A 20,574-nucleotide genomic window follows, 5' to 3' on the forward strand; every position below is an offset into this window, starting at 1 on the left:
ATAGTCTGTCCCATAGTGAACACCGTTTTCATGCTATGGAATTGACTGATTGACTGCAAGTTATTTATTTCACAAAAATAGCTGGGTTGTTTTATATCCAAAACACTTTTACTTGTTCTTCTTATATCAAACAAAACTGAAAGTATTTACAAAAATGTTGTAGCAGGATCGGGCGGACTATAATAAAGGATCTCCTCGGAAGCACCTATCCTATAGATGAAACGCGAGATTGATTCATGGAATCAACCATCGTTTTACCATTACAGCCTTGATCACGTATTCTAATTCAGTCAACTTGTAGAAAAGTGTCAGAAAGCCATGCTAGGAAAACCATCTAGTACACATCTAATGTGACGTTTTCATTGGTTTATTGGTCTCTCGTTCAGGAGGTAGACGGTGGTTGATACTTGTCGATTACGTCATGTTAGAAGCAAAGTTATTATGCGACATCATGTTCTATGTAACACCGAATGCATTCCTTCTAGTGACGTAATATATATCAGCTGAAACAAGGCGTGACGTCACGGTATAACAATAAACGCACAGTCAATTTTGTGATAAATATACTCAAACTATTAAACTAATTAAACAAGAAAATATTTCTGGCACTCATTCTTTTATAGATTTTTTCTAACACTCGTTTCAAGAACATCAATCTTCGGGGCGAGCTTTAGCGAGCTCCAAGGATTGAATTGCTTGAGACTCGTGCCAGAAAAAAAAGAAAAAAAAAACATATAAAAAGGATGTGTGTCAGAAATTATATTTACAGTTTTGTCATTTAAATTCGTATTATGTTACTGATAAATGTCAAGATAGAAGGTGACTCAATAGCTCATGTTGTATCTTATTTATAAAGTAAGAGTGGCTTGTCAGCGGGTACTTAGTATCTCACCATTTTCATTGGCTGGGGTGTTTTATGGTTATTGACACACACTTTTATAGGTGAGTGTGTTTCCGTCATCTACACTCAGAATATTTTACTGACGTCTCCACATAAGATCAACGCACTTGATCAACTCTGCTGATACTGTTGTATTAATATCTGAAATTCAAGGCATCCTCACTAAAATATCTGAAATTCAAACGCTTAACATATCAGTTGAGACATCCTCACTAAAACATCTCAGCTAAGTTAGACATGTCATGTGCTCTGGTGGCGTCTGGTAGGCCATTCTACAGGCTGAAGTTCGTTAGGCAACGATACTTAACATATCAGTTGAGACTGTGTTTTTCATTTCTACGACAAATCACCCTAATCAAGATTGGTTAGTGGCGACAGCGGGTTAATCATCATGGTCCTTAACTATTGGCCATATCAAACATTTTGTAATTCTTAGTCGTAATCATCAGAGTAAACCCGCTACAATTTTTCAAATGTAGCAATGGATCTTCTATATGTACTTTCCCACAGACTGAAAAACACATACCACGAACTTTGACAGGAAAACCCCAATCAGTTGAATGGATCCACCTAGGTGGTTCGATCCTGTGACGCAAGCACATATCAGATCATCATCACTTTATAATATGTGTACAATGATAGTCGTGCTTATTAAATGAACACACTGGTGTAAATGGCTTTATTTGTTTTGCAATTTTATTTAGGCACCTGAAAACACAACGATCGTTCTCAACTTCAATGATTTTGACATCGAGAGATCAGGAGAAACCTGCAAAGATTCTCTAGAAATACGTCACGCCAGGCTCGGACAGTCAGGACCTAAGTAAGCGCACTGTTATTTCTCCAAAACCATCTACACAGTCACGCGTCTTATTTAATTGTCAGAATTGTTCCATTGTTTTTCCATGATAAATTAATTTTGTTTATATCTCGAAAACTGTTGTACCAAAACTCGAAGGGTTAAACCGAGATCTCATATGGACTAGCGTATTGCGCTCATTTGTTTTAAAACACAGCTATGATTGATTGAAATGTATTTTATTGCGTTTTAAAAGTAGGGAATTGGGCACACATTTCCCGAACCATCATGCTCTCTGCATAAAATAATATTGGCATCAATAATAATTTAACATAAATAACAACATAATGGGAAATTGGAGAATTTTCAACCAACACCCATGGAATTTGATAGCAATTAAGAGGTTTTGATGTGTAAAACATTTTATCCTATAACTTACCCGTGCAATACTGGTATGTAAGTTTAAAGGCAAATGCAAGGTATCTATGTAATAATGTGTTGCCGTCAATGGGTCATTTGTTTACAAGCCAACAAGACCTGTATACCTGAGCGTAATGTTTTCATAGTTTCAAAGATTTAGTTACAATGCGTGACATGAAACCAATTTGTGCTAATCGTGATGATGTCATATTACCGATGGAGGCTATTTTGGTACTGTGATTTACTAAATATCATTTTAGAAGTGTTATAGGATAAATAGAATTTGCTACTCGTGGGTTTTTGTAATATGTAAGATATCAAACTCGTCTAGTTAATTGGTATTTGTCTCGGCAGAGGTTCACCCAATTCTGATTAACGTAGACTCGATTGATATTTTCCTTATAAAAACAATCTTGACGAATCATCTATTTATTACCCACCAGGTAAATGTCTAGATTTGTGGCATCACAATTCATGTGTTTGATGTAACCAACGACATTTCAAGCACGATGACACAAGCACGTAATTCTACCACCCAACCTTCCTAAAAACATTATAATGTGTTAGTGAGAGAGCAATAACACTATGCCTACGCCCCTGCCATTCAACAGCAAGGGTCCTTTTGGGTACACACATGGTGACATAATACCACTATATAATATATGTTCAGATATTGTGGTGACGGCATGGAAGCAAGCGTACGGAGCATTTACAACACGTTGAAATTAAGACTACGGACAAACATGGCTGGATCGAACAAAGGATTCAACGCAACAGTAGATGTTATATTCCGTAAGTGCAGAACAGAAGGAGCTGATATGGGGTGGAGTGTTAAGCGTATACAGAGATAAAGACACTATGCCTTTTTAATTGGACATCGTGCTTTCTATATTAAAATTAACATCCGAGAATAACGAAGTTGAATGATTTATGTGTACATTTTGTATACTTTTTGACCGTATAATGTTATATGAGGACTTCAAAATATTCAAAATACAATGGAATATACAATGAAAATTATACAAATTGTTCGTTCTATTTGCTTCCCTGTGAGTCTATGAACAGACACACACAAACACACACACACGAACACACGTACGCACGCAAGCACGCACGCATGCACACACACACACACATACACACAACATAAACAAAAGAAACAAACAACAGTAGGTCAATCAATGAAATAACACTGACATACTCTGAGTTTGCTTCTACCATCCAGCTGAAGATCTGTGCTACAGTCTTGAAGACAAGGGGGCGTCCTACCGCGGCAACGTCAACTTCACCCGTGACATGAAGGTCTGTCTCCCGTGGGCGGAGACGACGTCGTGTCGTCACAATCCCTTTAATCCAAAGTAAGATTTATATTTTCATCACAAATGGTATCTGTTTCAATATTTCAGCCATGTACAATAATAGCATTGCTACTGTAATATTACCATTCTAAGTACTTATGAATGACAGGAACCGTGGAATCAAATCGTCATTGAGGGGTGACTGACAGATCGCAGGCATCGAGCGCCCGATATTGATATGGGTTTGGGATCCTGGGGCTTGCTTTCCGGTTAACATACAATAATAAGATGTGTAATACTTTACAGAGACTTCGGCAAGGGGCTGGATAAGAACTATTGCCGTAACCCTGACAACACTGCCGGAACATGGTGTTACACCGATCTTAATGGTTGTGACAGGAACTACTGCGACCCATGTCTTTTCGGTAGGTTACTCACAAACACAGATGCAGTAGTATTAGTTTCACATATGGTGGAACATAAACACAAACCACACTAAGACAATGCATTGGTATTTAAAAGTATGCACACATCGTGCATACGGTTAATTTAATTTCACTTTAGTTCTGTGTTTTGTCAGGGACCTAACAATGTACCTCAACTGTCAAAACGTTTATCGAACCAATCTGTTTTGGAAAATATATAGATCTATTTAAGTTTTTGTTTCTCTAATTCGACAGGCATTGTATTATGTGCATTATAGCTTTGCAGCACTGAATGGCCTATGAATATGCGAAACCAACACCTTATTTTAAAAATAAATAAAATTAATAATACAAATATAATGTGTTGGTTTATTGGTATATTACAGAAAAGGAGGGTATAAGTGTGAGTGTGTATTTTGCGAGGGGGTCATTTCATTATCAGCTCCATCACAGTGAGGCACAATGACGAAGTATTTGCTTCTGTGTTATATGTTTCTTGTGTCTTTAAACATGATAATAAGATTTGTTGTTTTATTTTACTTGTTTGTTTTTCTCTCAGAAAACATGTATGATACAGCTGACGATTGTGTAGACGAAGGACCAGATTTTTGCACAAGTCACCCGAATGCTTTCACCAGATGCGGTTTGACCTGTGAGGACACCTTCCTGGCTCACCTTCCTGATATACCTGTGGCCTGTAAGCAATCATTTTATTACCTTTGATTAGGAACTTTTATTAGTATTTACGATGTATAGCCCATTTAAGATAAATGTTTTGGAGACTGTTGAAAGTACACGCCTATCACTAGCTAAACACAGACATGGTTACCAGTATATAGCAACACTTGAAGCCACCACTGAACCCAGGCTAAACATGTTCCACCAGTTCCGCGTTAAATGCTCCTTTAGTTATAGTACACGTGTTACAATTATGAAGTGTCTATATTAAGAATAATACAAATTTAATTTCAGTGACCTTCGTAGATTTAAATATACAAACAGTATAAAGCTAGTCTGAGTGGAAGTCGTCTATGTAGCGGTCCAAACGACCTATTGTTCTGCAACATTAGCTCATCGGGAGTGGCTGTACTCTAAAGTTGAGGCATTAGATAGGGATTCATGGAGTTCACCACTATTTTGCCAAAAGCCCATTCACTTCAAAATATGGTATTGATCACGGATAACCGTTTTGTGGTTCAGATTGAGATAAAGACATGTAGTAAATGTAAACCAATCCTGAGGAATTAAGGTCGGTTAAATTATATCGGAGATTAATAGACTCCATCATATGCGGTCATGTGGGATAGAAAAAGCACCCCCGAGATGGTGGAAATTTCGACCCGGGACGAGGCTTGCCGAGTCCCAGGGTCGAAATTTCCACCACTGAGGGTCTACTTTTTCTATCCCACATGACCCCATATGATGGAGTCTATTTCATGTGTTAAATATAACTTAACACTTCAAATTAACAAGATAGTTTTTATAATGAAGGTTTTAATAACAAAATATTGATCTAAACTAACCAACTCGCACTGATCTGACGTCATATATTACCAACGCCGTAATACTCCCCATGTTAACTTCAATGACGTCATAACCCATACAAGACTAATAGAATTTATCACCGTTGTGAGGTATAGATAAGGCAATTCCAAACCGAGGGACAAAATGTTTTTTGTGAGAGCCGAGGTTTACCGAGACCCTTACAAAAACATTTTGTCATGATTATATTTCTTGCCCATTTAATTACAGTAACAAAACATTAATTTTGTAAGCTACGTACGGTTTGTTTGTTGTTGATCGATTTGTAAACATTTCACCTACAAAAAATGAAACTCATTTAATCATACGCTGAAAAATATAGTCCAACTTATGCAACGACATAAAAATGCAACAACTTAACAATAAATATAAAGTTGAAAATACTAATTTTTAAAAATATTTTTAAAACAATGATTCAACGTGAAATGGCAAACAAATTTGAAAACCATGAGTTTTGACATCATTCATCGTAAAACATGAGTTATGACGTCACGCGCATGTACTAATCGTCTAGCCATCGGATCAGTCAGATTTATCTAACCCTAGGGTCAGACAGATTTTTCTAACACTGTACAAAAGCTGGATAACCCTGTCCAGTGGGCAAGAAAGATTTATTCCGCATGAGCTGACGTCAAAGAATGGGTCTGTCTTGCATCACTAGGGATGGGAGAAAAGAGATCATCATGCAATAGCTAAGCTTCCATCCAGTTTATTTTCTAGCCTGTGAATGTGAATGTTACCCATACAATAAATTTGTTAAATCTGCAATTCAATTACCCTCAAATTATGGTCCCTCCCTGACTTAACACAAACACTCCCAACTTCTTTTATGATTAATGACCAATGGTCTTTAATGAATACACTACTTTGAAGTTATATGTATGTCAACAGTACGGTATACTATGTTTAAATTCACTTGTTTCAATCATTTATACAGCTTCTGACATACAATGTTCAAGTCCGTCCGTTGCTGATTCTGACGTGTTATTAACAAAGACGACGTTTGACGTTGGCGAAGAGGTGGAGCTCCGCTGTCGTAGTGACAACGGGACGACATCAGCGACGTGTCTCACCAGCGGCTCCTGGTCAGTGGGCATCTACGTGTGTGGAGGTAACGACTTTCTTATACTGCTATCACAGATGATGGTGATGGTGACGAATACGATGATAATTATAAAAATGCTGCTGGTGCTACTAATAATTATGATGATAATATCTTTGAAAATGACGACGATGATGTTGCTGATGCTGCTGTTGCTAATAATTTGATAACTATAAAGATAATGAAAGTGGTGATTATTATTTCAATTTATTATTATTATTATTATTATTATTATTTATTTATTTATTTTTCTGTATTATTATTATTTATTTTTTACATTCGTACATGTAGTGGTGAAATGTATTAGTATACTATAGCTGGGTGTAAAGTAAATATGAAAAGAAAAAAGAAAATATCAATAACAGCGTTTCTCTCGTATAGCTTGCCCCGCTGGATGGGTAGCACACAAAGGCCACTGCTACAAGTACTTCCCAGACAAACTCAAGTACTCTGAGGCGGAGACTGCGTGTGCCAGCCATGGCGCTATACTAGCTCCGACTCCGGACAAAGAGACTCTCGACTTTGTCGTGTCCTTGAGGTGAGAATAGACATAACACTTGCCATCGGAAATAAAATAATTATGCTAAATAAGCTTTTCCCCCTACAACCCTCGTTTTTTAATTTATTTTAATTATTTATTTTATTGACCATTTTCCCTGCAACGACAGTCGACCCACATAATAAAATGTCCTGTGTGTGCAGGATAAATATTTGATCTTTAATTAAAGGATGGAGATACTCACCTTTTCATCTCGGCACAAGAAAAATGTCCAGTAATGTTTTGACAAAGTCGAAATAACAGACGGTCATGGAAGCTCACTGTCAAGTGTTCTTGATCGATACAAAATATCACATGAACGGATTCCATGAGACTACAGCTCATTTACATTTGAACTGAGAAAAGGTGTCACTTTGATCTATATCACATATCTTTCTTTGTAACCACAATGACGTAGGCACTGGTATATATAACGACGTATTGTACAATTCATCATCAAAATTAATTGCTAGTTCACAATGTAGTACATTGTAAGATTAAATGTCTGTCGACAACCCAACGAATGTTAATCGCATTTTATATTACTGCATTAATAATAATAATAATAATAATAAACATTAACATAATAATACTATTATCCTGTTCAATTATTTAGACCCAAAGTTTTTTGCAAATTTTACGTTTATTTCCTATTCGATATTTGTTTTCTTTTCATTTACATGAAAACAAACCCAAACCCCGACAGGTTTTATATACAAATCATCATATAAAATGCACGAAGATGACTTAATTCCACTTTTTAAAAATCTCTGTGTCGTTTGAATGCACATTATTTCGCCTATAAATAACTAAGGTCATTTGCATATCAAAACATTGGGATCTGAGGCTACGTGAAGGCCATTATAGCTTGTTTCACTAAATCAAGGTTATTATTGTTTTGCAGTGTGTAACAGCATTGACTAATCTTTCCGTTAAACATAGACGTAAACAAACAGAACATGTAACCCTTTCTTGTAGGTGCATTATATTTAATCAATTTAGCTAATGTATTATAATGTATTATGTATTTTTATTTTATTATATCAATTATATATTAGCGTACCATACCTAACCTAACACAACTGAGGTGTAGCACAGTAATAAACATAAATCACCTGACACACCGCAGGAATGTGCTTTCCAAATTTATAAATAAATTTAATGCAGGGCCGGACCCAGAAGACCGGGGGGGGGGGGGGGATAAAATGTCAAAGGCCACTAACATCAAATAATAATTAAAATGTTATTTAATTTGCCTCTAAATTGGGAACTCATACGTATATATATATATATATATATATATATATATATATATATATATATATATATATATATATATATATATATATATATATATATAGTATTTAGGGTGGTGCTAGGGGCTGGGGTTTGGGGGTGGGGTGTTACATTTGTAATGCGAAAAACCAAAGGGCTATTGTTCGGACTCGTATGGGTTCAACCACTTTTTCATCCCGCAGACACAGCCTTGAATGTTCAAAATACGATAGCATTGCTTGGTCAATAACATCATTATTTCGATCTATGACTGCAATGTGTAAACCACGTAAAATACAAGTTAGGTAGGGTATATAACTTCATTGAAAATGTATTAGTCGACATTCTTGTTATTGTTATTTGAGGAAAAATATGGGTAAATCGAAAAACACTTCAGTTGATGTAAAATCGTGTATTAAGAACGTTTTCGATTATTTTGAAGATGAATATCAGCGCGGTAGACCTAGGTATGCTTCTTATCGAATTGTCGATCGAGTTTCCGCTGCACTTAAAGTTTCGGTTTCAACAGTAAAAAGAACTGTGAAAAATCTAAGCTCTACGAATCCAAGCACAGAAATCACTTTTAAAAAACGCGACCGAAAACAGAAAGATTTTATTAGATGACGAGTATACAGATTTTATAAAGAGGGCGAATTACCTACATTACATAAGATTAACGTGGCTTTAAGGGAGGAATGTGGAATCAACATATCCATATCAACTTTACGAAGAACACTCCATGACCTCGATTTTAAATACCAACATATGTCTACAACCGGAAAAGTGATTTTTGAGGATGCCAATATATCAGACAGGAGACTGTCCTATCTCCATGAAATATCCAGTTTACGAGAACAGGGGTATTTAATAGTGTATCAAGATGAGACCTGGGTGAATGTCAACCACACAACATCCCACCACTGGACAGATATCCACCCGGGCACAAGTACCGCCAATCACCTGCCGAAATCAGACGCTGCTGATCGAGTTCCTAAACTCTGTTCGGTGACTGGGAAGGGAAAAAGACTTATTATTTGTCATGCTGGCTGTGATAAATATGGATTGATAGATGGTTGTGAATTGATCTTTGAGACTACAAAAACAGACGGAGACTATCATGGTGAGATGAATCATGACAATTTTATCAAATGGTTTGAAGAACAACTTATGCCTTCTCTACCAGAACCTTCTGTTATCGTCATGGATAACGCAAGCTACCACAACAAATTAACTGAGATTACACGATGTCCTGCACTAAACGCTAAAAAGGAAGAAATTCAGTCGTGGCTACGAAACTAAAATATACCTTTTGAGAGTAACATGACAAAGCCAGTTCTTTATGAACTTGTGAAAAGTAACAAATGTGCAAAGCAATTTGTTACTGATGATATTGCTGAACGCCATGGGCACTTGTGTCTAAGACTGCCGCCAAGACATTCTGAACTCAATCCGATAGAACTGATCTGGAGTCAAGTCAAAGGGCACATAGCTCGTCATAATGATGGTAAAATGACCACGGTGCGGAGAGAACTTGCACGTGCATTGAACTCTGTCACACCTACACACTTCTCTGACGCAGTTAAACATGTAATAAAGATCGAAGAAGATTTTAGAAAACAAAATAGTTTTATAAGAAATAAAATACCCCCTGTGATAGTCCCCCTTAACGAAGATAGTGATGAAGAAATGAGTTCGTCGACTGATTAAGTTATTTCTCCATACCCATTAGGAGTATTACTTTAATGTATGCATGAACTCTTTAACACCAAAAACTATTTATTTCCATATCATTCACTATCAAACAACCTAACAACCTATAAACTAATCGACTAGAAATGCATATAGACTACACATACATATGAGAGAAATGTTTATTTAACGACACACTCAACGCATTTGATATACGTTTATGTGGCGTCAGACAAAACGGTTAAGGAGCATTATGACAGTGAGAAAGAAACTCGCTACCGCCACATGGGCCACTGTTTCCGATAAACAATTTTGATAAGCAATAAGGGACGTTTTATATGCACCATCCCATAGACAGGATAGCACATACCACAGCCTTTATACATCAGTTGTGGTGCACAGGCTGGAACTAGACACAACCCAATGGGTCCACCATGTGGGATCGATCAGTCGACCTACCATGAGCGAACGTTTTACCTCTGAGCTACGTCCCGCTCCATATACAAAAGAAGCCTTAAGTGGGGTTGGGGTTGTGCAGAGGGTCACACCTCCACCAATCGCATGCATACCATATTCTTCTCTCTCTCCCTATAACTATATAACCATAGATTAAAATATGTTGAGTGCGTCGTTACATAAATGACGTCTCTCTCTCTCTCTCTCTCTCTCTCTCTCTCTCTCTCTCTCTCTCTCTCTCTCTCTCTCTCTCTCTCTCTCTCTCTCTCTCTCTCTCTCTCTCTCTCTCTCTCCCTTCAGCGCGCGCGCTTGTGTATTCCACAATATAATTATAATATTTGATACATATTTTTTTTTTCAAACTGAGGTTTTGTCACTTCATGTTTACAGATATTTTCTTAAATATAGGTCATACTACGATTTGTGCGGATAGGACGATAGAACCGAACATTAGTTTGAAACGCACTATAGAATGATGCTTTTGATATGCAAATGACCTCAGTTATTTATAGAGGAAATAACGTGCATGCAAACGACACAGAGATTTTTAAAAAGTGGAATTAAGTCAACTTCGTGCATTTTATATGATGATTTGTATATAAAACCTGTCGGGGTTTGGGTTTGTTTTCATGTAAATGCAAAGAAAACAAATATCGAAAGGAAATAAACGTAACATTTGCTAAAAACTTTGGGTCTAAATAATTGAACAGGATAATAGTCCATAGGAACTGGCTTGGTGACACTCGATGAAAAAATGTACTAATAATAGTAGTTATAATAATAATAGTTGTATTTATTAATAATGTTTTTGATACTAATGATAATAGCGATGGTCAAGAAGATATATATATATATATATATATATATATATATATATATATATATATATATATATATATATATATATATATATATATTTAAATATTTATTTATTTTGTGTAGAGTCTACCTTCGGAAGATGTGGTTATCAGCCAATGACCGTGAAACAGAGGGCCAGTGGGTGTGGCCTGATGGAACGAATGTAACGTACACCAACTGGGCAGCAAGTAATGTATTTAATGATTAACCTCGTTTTGCAATTTAGTAGTCCGCCAAAACACCGAAAAATATAGAAAACCCAAAAGAAAAAAAGCTAAATGGGACCATTCCCAATTTTGTCCAACCTGTTTAGGGTAGAAAGAACCCCACGCTCATCAGTAACATATCAATTCCCTGATCGTGGTGGAGATCACCCAATACTCATTAGTAACATGTTAATTCACTAGTCGTGGTAGGGATTATTACATACTGATCACTGATATCTCAATTATCTGTTCGTGGTAGGGATTGTCCCATGGTCATCAGTAAAATCTCAATTCCCTGCTAGTGGTAGGGATTATTCCATAGTTATCAGTAAAATCTCAATTCCCTGCTAGTGGTAGGGATTATTCCATAGTTATCAGTTAAATCTCAATTTCCTGCTAGTGGTAGGGATTATTCCATAGTTATCAGTTAAATCTCAATTCCCTGCTAGTGGTAGGGATTATTCCATAGTTATCAGTAAAATCTCAATTCCCTGCTAGTGGTAGGGATTATTTCATAGTATCAGTAATATGTCCTGGCCGTGATAGGGATTAATCCATGCTCAACAGCAATATCTCAATTCCATGCTAGTGGTAGGGTTTATTCCATACTCATCAGTAACAACTCAATTCCCTGTCCATGGTAGGAATTAACACCTCCCCCCCCCCCCCCCCACACACACACTCAAACTCACGACCCATATGCTTATTCAACGAGAAACGAGAGTTATACAGTTAAATGCAATGCGATGCAAATTATTGTTTATTTTCACCTGAAGAGACTATGTACATATTTATTTTACAATCTTAATCATTTTGTCTTGAATTTAGATCAGCCGAACAATTGGAATGATGAAGATTGTGCTGTCATCGGTGGTGAAGACAGAGACAACACTTGGAAGGACGTGGACTGTGTGTGGTACAACAACCACCCCTTCGTGTGCAGGAAGACTAAAACAGGTAAGATTCGAAACTCAACGGAAGAAAGGTAACTTTAGCTGAACGCTAATTTAATATACACACAGGAGTTGTGGTTATAGACGTTCGTGATTGTACTAAAACGTTGAAATATTTTAATACGAAAATCAAAGTAATCTTTCTTTAACAACACCCTGACACCATGTTTTAATGATGAGCTATTTTCTGCTCAGTAAAGTACAACCTTTAACATTCCAGAGATGCCAGTTGGAAACCCCAACGCAGCTAGAAGGTTTTGACATTGAACCAGAAATTATATAGGGAAATACAAGTAGCATTTATGCAAAGATAATTTTATTTAAAACAAATTAAGCTCCATTAACACCTAAACGAATTAAAGATATAAAGAGGTAATGCCAAGAAAATAATATAATACATAAAGCATAACAATTAAGAAGACACATCTAGGAGTCAGTTATGCAAAGATGCAGTCAGATTTCAATTGACTTTAACTTCATATTCCTGTTCGTACTGGGCAGACAGACATCAGCTATCAGGGCGCCATGTCTAGGACACTGGGTTAACTGTTAGTTGTTAATAATGGTCAACGAGAGAGACGTCAATGTCATTTGCTTCCGCGCGCCTTCCCACTGAGCCGTTGCGTAGGGTAGACAGTACCACGATTCGAACCCTTTGCCTACCAGCCATAAATCCGACGGCTTAACATTACAGTCGCTGCTGATGTCTGTGTGGATAGACATTTTTGAGCAACCTATCGCGCATCAATGGCTACCCCTATTCACAAATATACAGCAGTTCACTGTGACAATACACAAATATTTTTAGATTTTACATTGTATTTCTCTTTGACAAGATAGTCCCAATTTGTGTATTGTCTTCGTCTTTGCAGTCCCATCTGTCTGTGAAAACCGAATTTCAGGATGTGAGGAAATACTGGACGAGAACCCTAACGTTTGTAATGATCACGCGGAATATGCAGACAATGAATGCCGTTTCACGTGTGGAAAATGTCCCAGTGATGGTAAATAAATTATGTTAAATGAGGCCAAATTTAGTAGATAATTAAAAAAATAATAATTGAGAAATATATTTTTTTAGTTTACATTTGTAATAACGTTGTGAAACAAGTACAGTGTTTATGGAATGGTCTTGATGCCAGCATTGGTGGACGTTGAGCGTCAGACCCCACCCCTAACAGGTAGTAACGATTAGTACTTTTGAAATATCTACGCCGTGGTGCAGTCGGGGCAATGCTTATAAACAAATGGCTATTTCAAAACAGGTTGGCAAAACTTAATATACAACATGTTTTTGATTTCATTTATTTAGTATGGTTGCAGCACGTCTTCGAGGAAACTTCAAACAAATATTTTAAAATATTTTTTGACTGATATTTTAGCTGATACAGCGACAGTGTGTATTGCTCCAGAGCCCAGTGCCAACGTGACTCTTGTGTCAACAAGTAAAAACATGACGACGGGTTCGGTTGTCACATACGACTGCCAGGATGGATATATACTCGTGTCCGGCAACTTAGTCCGCGCTTGTCACCATTGTGGGTTGTTGACAGGAAAGACACCAGTTTGCCTTGGTATGTAGTAGTTGATTTCTATTAGAATATAAGCAAAGGTCTTTTTTTTAACATATTATATTAATGTCATACAACTTATGTACTTCTGATTATGATTTCATTGAAAACATCACTAGATCAAACAAACGACATGGAAAAAGTCCCTTACGGCTAAAGATCCTACTGGACAAAGTACAAGTCAGAAAAAAAAAAAAAAAATGTTTTATTAAATTTACATTTAAACAACAACACTCCCCTCCCAAAAAAACCAACAACAAAAACCAACAACAAAAAACCAAAAAACACCCCATCACATATAATATTGGACTTTAATGTTACAATAACTACTAAGAGTTTACACACATAACAGATAAAATGTTTAGACGAAAAGTTCATAATGTCCTTATTATGTGTTACTTATTAACATTTCCATTGAATACAGACTTTAAATGTGTACAAGACCTCAATCACCTGCTATAGTAATTCGGCAAAACATTAAAATAAGCTAAAAAACACACACTCGAACACGGACACACGCACGCACGCAAACACACATACGCACATACACCACTGAGAAACACACACACAGACAGACACACACAGACGCACACACCACAGATACAGACACATATACACATATATTCACAGACATAAATACGCCACAGACACACACACACACATACAGACACATACACGGACACACTCACACGTACACATATACATATTTCCGTGTGCGTGCGTGCGTGCGTGCGTGTGTGTGTGTGTCTCTGCCTACCTCTATCTTTCTCCTATATATCCTGAAACGTCTCGGACATCTCAATGTTTGGAACAGCGTGCATATAGTACAACTGTTTACTGCCAGTGTCATGTATCACATGTGCTAAGCTTTGAATTTCTCCTCACAACAGCATTAAGCGACACTGTTACTCCGAATAATGCTGTGGATCTTAGAGACCGGGCATCAGTTGGATACAAACGATTCGTGTTCACGGGAAACACCGACGACTTCCGAATCGAACGTGACGGAGAAATCCGAAGCTGGCATTTCTACAGCAAGCACGCAGGGGATGTGGCGCTGCAAGTCTGGAGACCCAAAACAGAATTAGGAGAATTCAGGTAAACGTATCTAACTGTGCACTGTTGTCAGGTATCAATATTTAACTGTGAATTGTAATCATGTATCCATATTTAACTCTGTACTGTTGTCAGGTATCCGTATTTAACTGTGTACTGTTGTCAGCTATCCATATTTAACTGTGTACTGTTAGGTTTCCATATTTAACTGTGTACTGACAGGTATCCGTATTTAACTGTATACTGTTAGGTATCCGTATTTAACTGTGTACTTATATCAGGTATCTGTATTTAACTGTGTACTATTGCCAGGTCAGGCGTCTGTGTTTAATTGTACTGTTGTCGGGTATCCACATTTAACTGTGTCTTTTGTCGGGTATCCATATTTAAATGTACTGTTGTTGGGTATCCATCGTGTATCCTTATTTAACTGTGCACTGCTGTCACGTATTCCATGTTTTAATAATGTACTGTTGTCAGGTATCTTTATATAAATCTAGAACACAACGAAAACTTTGTTGTGTCTTTTTTCTGTTTCCTTTCTTCTTTCTTCTTTCTCTTTTTCAATATTATTTCTTTCTGTTCATATTTAAATTGCAAAAATATATTACTGTCGTAATATGCATGCATTATGGAGAAGGCCTACTAAGTTGTATAACTTGTGCTACTATCTGGTATTTCATTTGGCTGTTTGATACTCTCAGTAATGCACAAAACATAGACGAGTGTAACAACAAAACAAAGAATATGTTCATATAATATAAACATTGAAACTGGAACTTCAGATGTAATAAAACAAAATACCGTGTTCCCCCGCATGGTAGGTTTGGGATCGATCCCTGTCGACGTGCCCATTGGGCTAGTTCTCGTTACAGCCAGTGCACCACGACTGGTATATCAAAGGCCGTGGCATGTGCTGTCCTGTACGTGGGATGGTGCATATAAAAGATCCCTTGCTACCAATGAGAAAATGTAGTGGCTTTCCTCTCTAAGACTATTTATCACAATGACCAAATGTTTGACATGCAATAGCCGATGATTAATAAAACAGTGTGCTCTAGTGGTGTCGTTAAACAAAACAAACTTTTTATTTGTATATATGAATGTAATACACAAAATTCGGGGCGGGACAGAGCTCAGTGGTAAAGCGCTTGCTTTGATACGCGATCGGTCTATGATTGATCCCTGTCTGTGGGGCCATTAGGCTATTTCTTGCTCCAGCCAGTGCACCACGACTGGTACATCAAAGGTCGTGGTATTGAAAATATATAGCGGGTTTCCTCTCTAAGACTATACGTCAAAATTACCAAATGTTTTGCAATCAATAGCCGATAATTAAAGTGCTCTAGCTAACTAACTTTAACACAAAATTCCAGCCCAATATATTGATGTATATTTTGTTTAAAGTCTGTTAAACAAACTGTCCTATATTCGAAGTTCAAGGGCTATAACTCTGTCAGAAATTAGTAAATCAGTATGAAAGTCAAACTTGATTTGTAAAGGTACACAGTAAAGCTAAATACAAAATTTCAGCTTAGTGTCTTAATATAGAATAAAAACAACTATATGTTGGACAGACAGACTGAAGGATGGATACAGGACCTATAGTTCCCTCTGCTTGGACCGTCAACATGCAATTATTAAATGAGTTTTCAAATGCATCATCGTGAAATCAGCAGCTGATCACGTGGACACAGAGGAGGAAATTCCATTCCACAGCGATTTCATTGACCTCACCAAGCCCATGCCTATAGAACTGTCGACACACTGGCCTAACAGTTTTATTGAATATCAGTCTTCTGCTTGACAAGAATATATTAATAATTCCACTCTTTTGCACGAATATCATATTATTCACACACAATATAAACACAGAATGTTATAACACCAGTTATAATGCGGCCAAAAACCATTCCAAAGTTTGTGAAATTTACACTGGAAAACACGACCACTACTAACACTACCTAGGTTAGAATCCAAAAACTGTTTCCGTATTATACTATTCTTGTTGACCTCATTTCGATTATAATTTGTTTCCTTGACTTTATTTGAAGGTTTTATCATGCTCATATACCACGAAGGTTTCGAGCATGTCTATCCCGAGTCCCGTCTCTGGATGCCAGTGGCCTGACTCGGGGCAGCAAACCACGAAGGTTTCGAGCATGTCTATCCCGAGTCCCGTCTCTGGATGCCAGTGGCCTGACTCGGGGCAGCAAACCACGAAGGTTTCGAGCATGTCTATCCCGAGTCCCGTCTCTGGATGCCAGTGGCCTGACTCGGGGCAGCAAACCACGAAGGTTTCGAGCATGTCTATCCCGAGTCCCGTCTCTGGATGCCAGTGGCCTGACTCGGGGCAGCAAACCACGAAGGTTTCGAGCATGTCTATCCCGAGTCCCGTCTCTGGATGCCAGTGGCCTGACTCGGGGCAGCAAACCACGAAGGTTTCGAGCATGTCTATCCCGAGTCCCGTCTCTGGATGCCAGTGGCTTGACTCGGGGCAGAAAATTTTACGGGACAATTTTTATTATTATTTCTAAATTTAAAAATATGGGACTTTAAAATATTAATTAAAACTTATTTGCGATTTTCCCAAAAAATTATCACTATAAAATACAGAACTCTAAATCTAATTTAAATTTTGTCGCATTTGATTGGGCAACCCAAATATAAAAAACAATCATAGTTTGATTTTAATTTAATTATTTTTAACCAATTTAATTGCCCCAAAGTCTATTCAAAAAAAAAAAAAAAAAAAAAAAAAGGGGGGAGGGGGGGGGGGGGGGGGCAGGTTACCAGGAAAGGGGGAAGTTTATCCACGCCCAAGGAAGTCTTGATTCAGTGGTTGGTAATTAAAAGATAGTTAAGGAAAAGGGCGTGGGCTGTGGAATGGGCGGAAGAAGGGGGGGGGGGGGGGGGAGTTTGACACTAGTTTGTTTGCATCAATCCACACATATATATATGAAACGCATTACCGTGTTGTTGTTTTTGTGTGTCTTTTCTTACATTTAGCTATCATGGTGGTTTACTTCTAAATTTGCAGATACCGATTTCCAATATACTAAATGAATACATCATGGCGTAGTATGTATATATTGCCAAAATAATGTCGCGGTAACTGTAGGTTGGTGATGAATATAATACTATATTAATGACTGTTTGATACCATGCATCTTACAACTCGTACTTTAAAAATGTTTATAACAGTTTGTGAAACATTGGTATGATTTACTAATTTAGAGACCTATATTTACCAGAAATTGGAAATTTGGTTTACTCATTCTACTATTGCAGACAGCACACACACATGGTATTAATTATCTTATTCAAAGCCTTTGTTAATGGCTATGATTTTGTTAATGACTATGCTATTTTCATTCTACATATATAAAGAAATAATGGTACTTTAAAAGAACCCTTAAATATTTCTATTGGTAAATTGTGAGCACACATTAATGGGAATGGAAAGGCTAGGGGAAAATATTATTTTTGTTTTAATTCATGCCTGAACCATGTTATATTTTGTCATGGGAAAACAAGTTTTATCAATTTTAGTATTTGTTCGCATGCAGTTATTGCTTTTATTGTACAGCTTTGAGTTTGTGGGACAGAACAAAATCGTCACTAAAGACAAACGATTGCAAAGAGTCGACATTGCACCGGCCGACAGAATTGTTGTCCAGAATAACGACCTAATAGGGGTGTACTACGGCTACAGAAGAGGTGGAATCCCCTTTGACAAGTGTTCAGACAGCTCCGTGCAGGTGGTCTACAGTAAGACGTATTACTCCAGCGCCGACAAGTTCACCGTCGGGAAGGTCGTCCAGTTCCGCACTAGCTTCAGCTGTCGTGTCTTCTCTCTCACCGCCCTTGTTGGCCCCGTAAGTGACGTGGATTTGCTGAAGCGGTTAACTCTGTGGTCTTATTTGTTAGTTTTCCTTGAACCTGTTTGGTCCCACGAATTTTTAAAATAATAATCAATACCTCGTTTAGTCTCATGATTCCACGGTACGTAATCTGCAGGAATAACAGTTATGTGTCATATCTTTGCACAAGGCAGACATAACCTTGTTTTGACAAGGTCGAGAGTGCTCCCATTAATCACTGTCATGTTGTAATTGTCTATAATACTTAGCATTATGTACAGTGTGTAGTAACAGTTACTATAGATAACTTGTGTATTTTTAATAAAGTCATACATATGTAAGACTATATGTTAATTACAAGTAAACAGACACACAAATGTGGTGTGTGTTAGGAAATAAATTTCTCACAAGGAAAAAAAACACCCCGAAATATTGTTTTGTGAAAACTGGTACAGAAGTGGCATTTCTTAAAATAAATTGCAGTCTTATAAACGTTTTATACAAAACCCTCTGTCGATGGTCATGTTTACTACTTACTGATTTCTGAATCTCCAAGGCAATATATAGATTTTCTGGTAGTGAAGATTGTTTTTTAATTCTTCTTTAAAAAAAGAATCATTATGCAACGTCAACGAATCAAAGATATTGTATTGACCTTGCTTATTTTGTTTTCGTTTGATCTACTTTCAGAAGAGTACATGAAGCTCAACGTAAACCAAATGCTGTCCAGTCATAGATGCTTCTACGAGTCAAGAATTGTAGTTTGACTAATCACAATAAAATCATACAAAAATACCAATTTGTTTTTATACATATTGTGAAACCTGTACCACTGGCAAGCTAGGTTGTAATCAATCGAACGTATTGCTATTTATGTACCACTGGTAAGCTAGGTTGTAATCAATCGAACGTATTGTTATTTATGACAACAAATGGGTCTCTACATATTGGGTCCAGAGATTCAAGAGGAGTCCCTGCGATAAAGAAATGGCGGTAATCAAGGGGCAGGTGGACTGAGATACAAATATAAAACTACCTTCAATGAGAGGCGGGACGTAGCTCAGTGGTACAGCGCTCGCTCGATGCGTGGTCGGTCTGGGGTCGATCCCCGTCGGTGGGCCCATTGGGCTATTTCTCGTCACAGCCAGTGCACCACGACTGGTATATCAAAGGCCGTGGTATGTGCTATCCTGTCTGTGGGATGGTGCATATAAAAGATCCCTTGCTGCTAATCGGAAAGAGTAGCCCATGAAATGGCGACAGTGGGTTTCCTCTCTCAATATATGTGTGGTCCTTAACCATATGAATGACGCCATATAACCGTAATTAAAATGTGTTGAGTGCGCCGTTAAATAAAACATTTCTTTCTTTCTACCTTCAATACTTCAATGAATTTGGAAAAGTTGTTAAGATTGAAATGAAATCAAGACAAAGGTATACTTAGACGGTCATATGTGAAATGCTGGAGGTCCTCATTGACAACATATTATATATGTCAGTCTTGGGGACACGATATACAAATGGGAAGTCGTAATCCCCATGGACGCCACCTATGCTCCAGTCCTCGCCGATTTGTTTCTCTGTGTATATGAATCAGATTTTCTAACTAATCTGGCTAAATC

General features: G+C 37.4%; 1 protein-coding gene across 1 annotated transcript in view; it reads left to right on the forward strand.

Moving 5' to 3' along the window:
- The window catches only part of LOC121381595, a 48,527-nt gene extending 28,780 nt beyond the window's left edge, over positions 1 to 19,747 (forward strand). Inside the window, exons 19-32 of the mRNA XM_041510931.1 lie at positions 1,606 to 1,724; positions 2,791 to 2,912; positions 3,346 to 3,478; positions 3,725 to 3,843; positions 4,403 to 4,540; positions 6,323 to 6,496; positions 6,869 to 7,025; positions 11,388 to 11,491; positions 12,338 to 12,466; positions 13,335 to 13,466; positions 13,845 to 14,036; positions 14,924 to 15,131; positions 18,679 to 18,967; positions 19,643 to 19,747. Coding sequence (XP_041366865.1) covers positions 1,606 to 1,724; positions 2,791 to 2,912; positions 3,346 to 3,478; positions 3,725 to 3,843; positions 4,403 to 4,540; positions 6,323 to 6,496; positions 6,869 to 7,025; positions 11,388 to 11,491; positions 12,338 to 12,466; positions 13,335 to 13,466; positions 13,845 to 14,036; positions 14,924 to 15,131; positions 18,679 to 18,967; positions 19,643 to 19,654 — 2,028 coding nt within the window. The 3' untranslated portion in view covers positions 19,655 to 19,747. The remainder of the gene's footprint in view (positions 1 to 1,605; positions 1,725 to 2,790; positions 2,913 to 3,345; positions 3,479 to 3,724; positions 3,844 to 4,402; positions 4,541 to 6,322; positions 6,497 to 6,868; positions 7,026 to 11,387; positions 11,492 to 12,337; positions 12,467 to 13,334; positions 13,467 to 13,844; positions 14,037 to 14,923; positions 15,132 to 18,678; positions 18,968 to 19,642) is intronic.
- Positions 19,748 to 20,574: the final 827 nt, after the last annotated feature.

The sequence above is a fragment of the Gigantopelta aegis genome, chromosome 9 (assembly GCF_016097555.1).
Source record: "Gigantopelta aegis isolate Gae_Host chromosome 9, Gae_host_genome, whole genome shotgun sequence".
Classification (NCBI taxonomy): domain Eukaryota; kingdom Metazoa; phylum Mollusca; class Gastropoda; order Neomphalida; family Peltospiridae; genus Gigantopelta; species Gigantopelta aegis.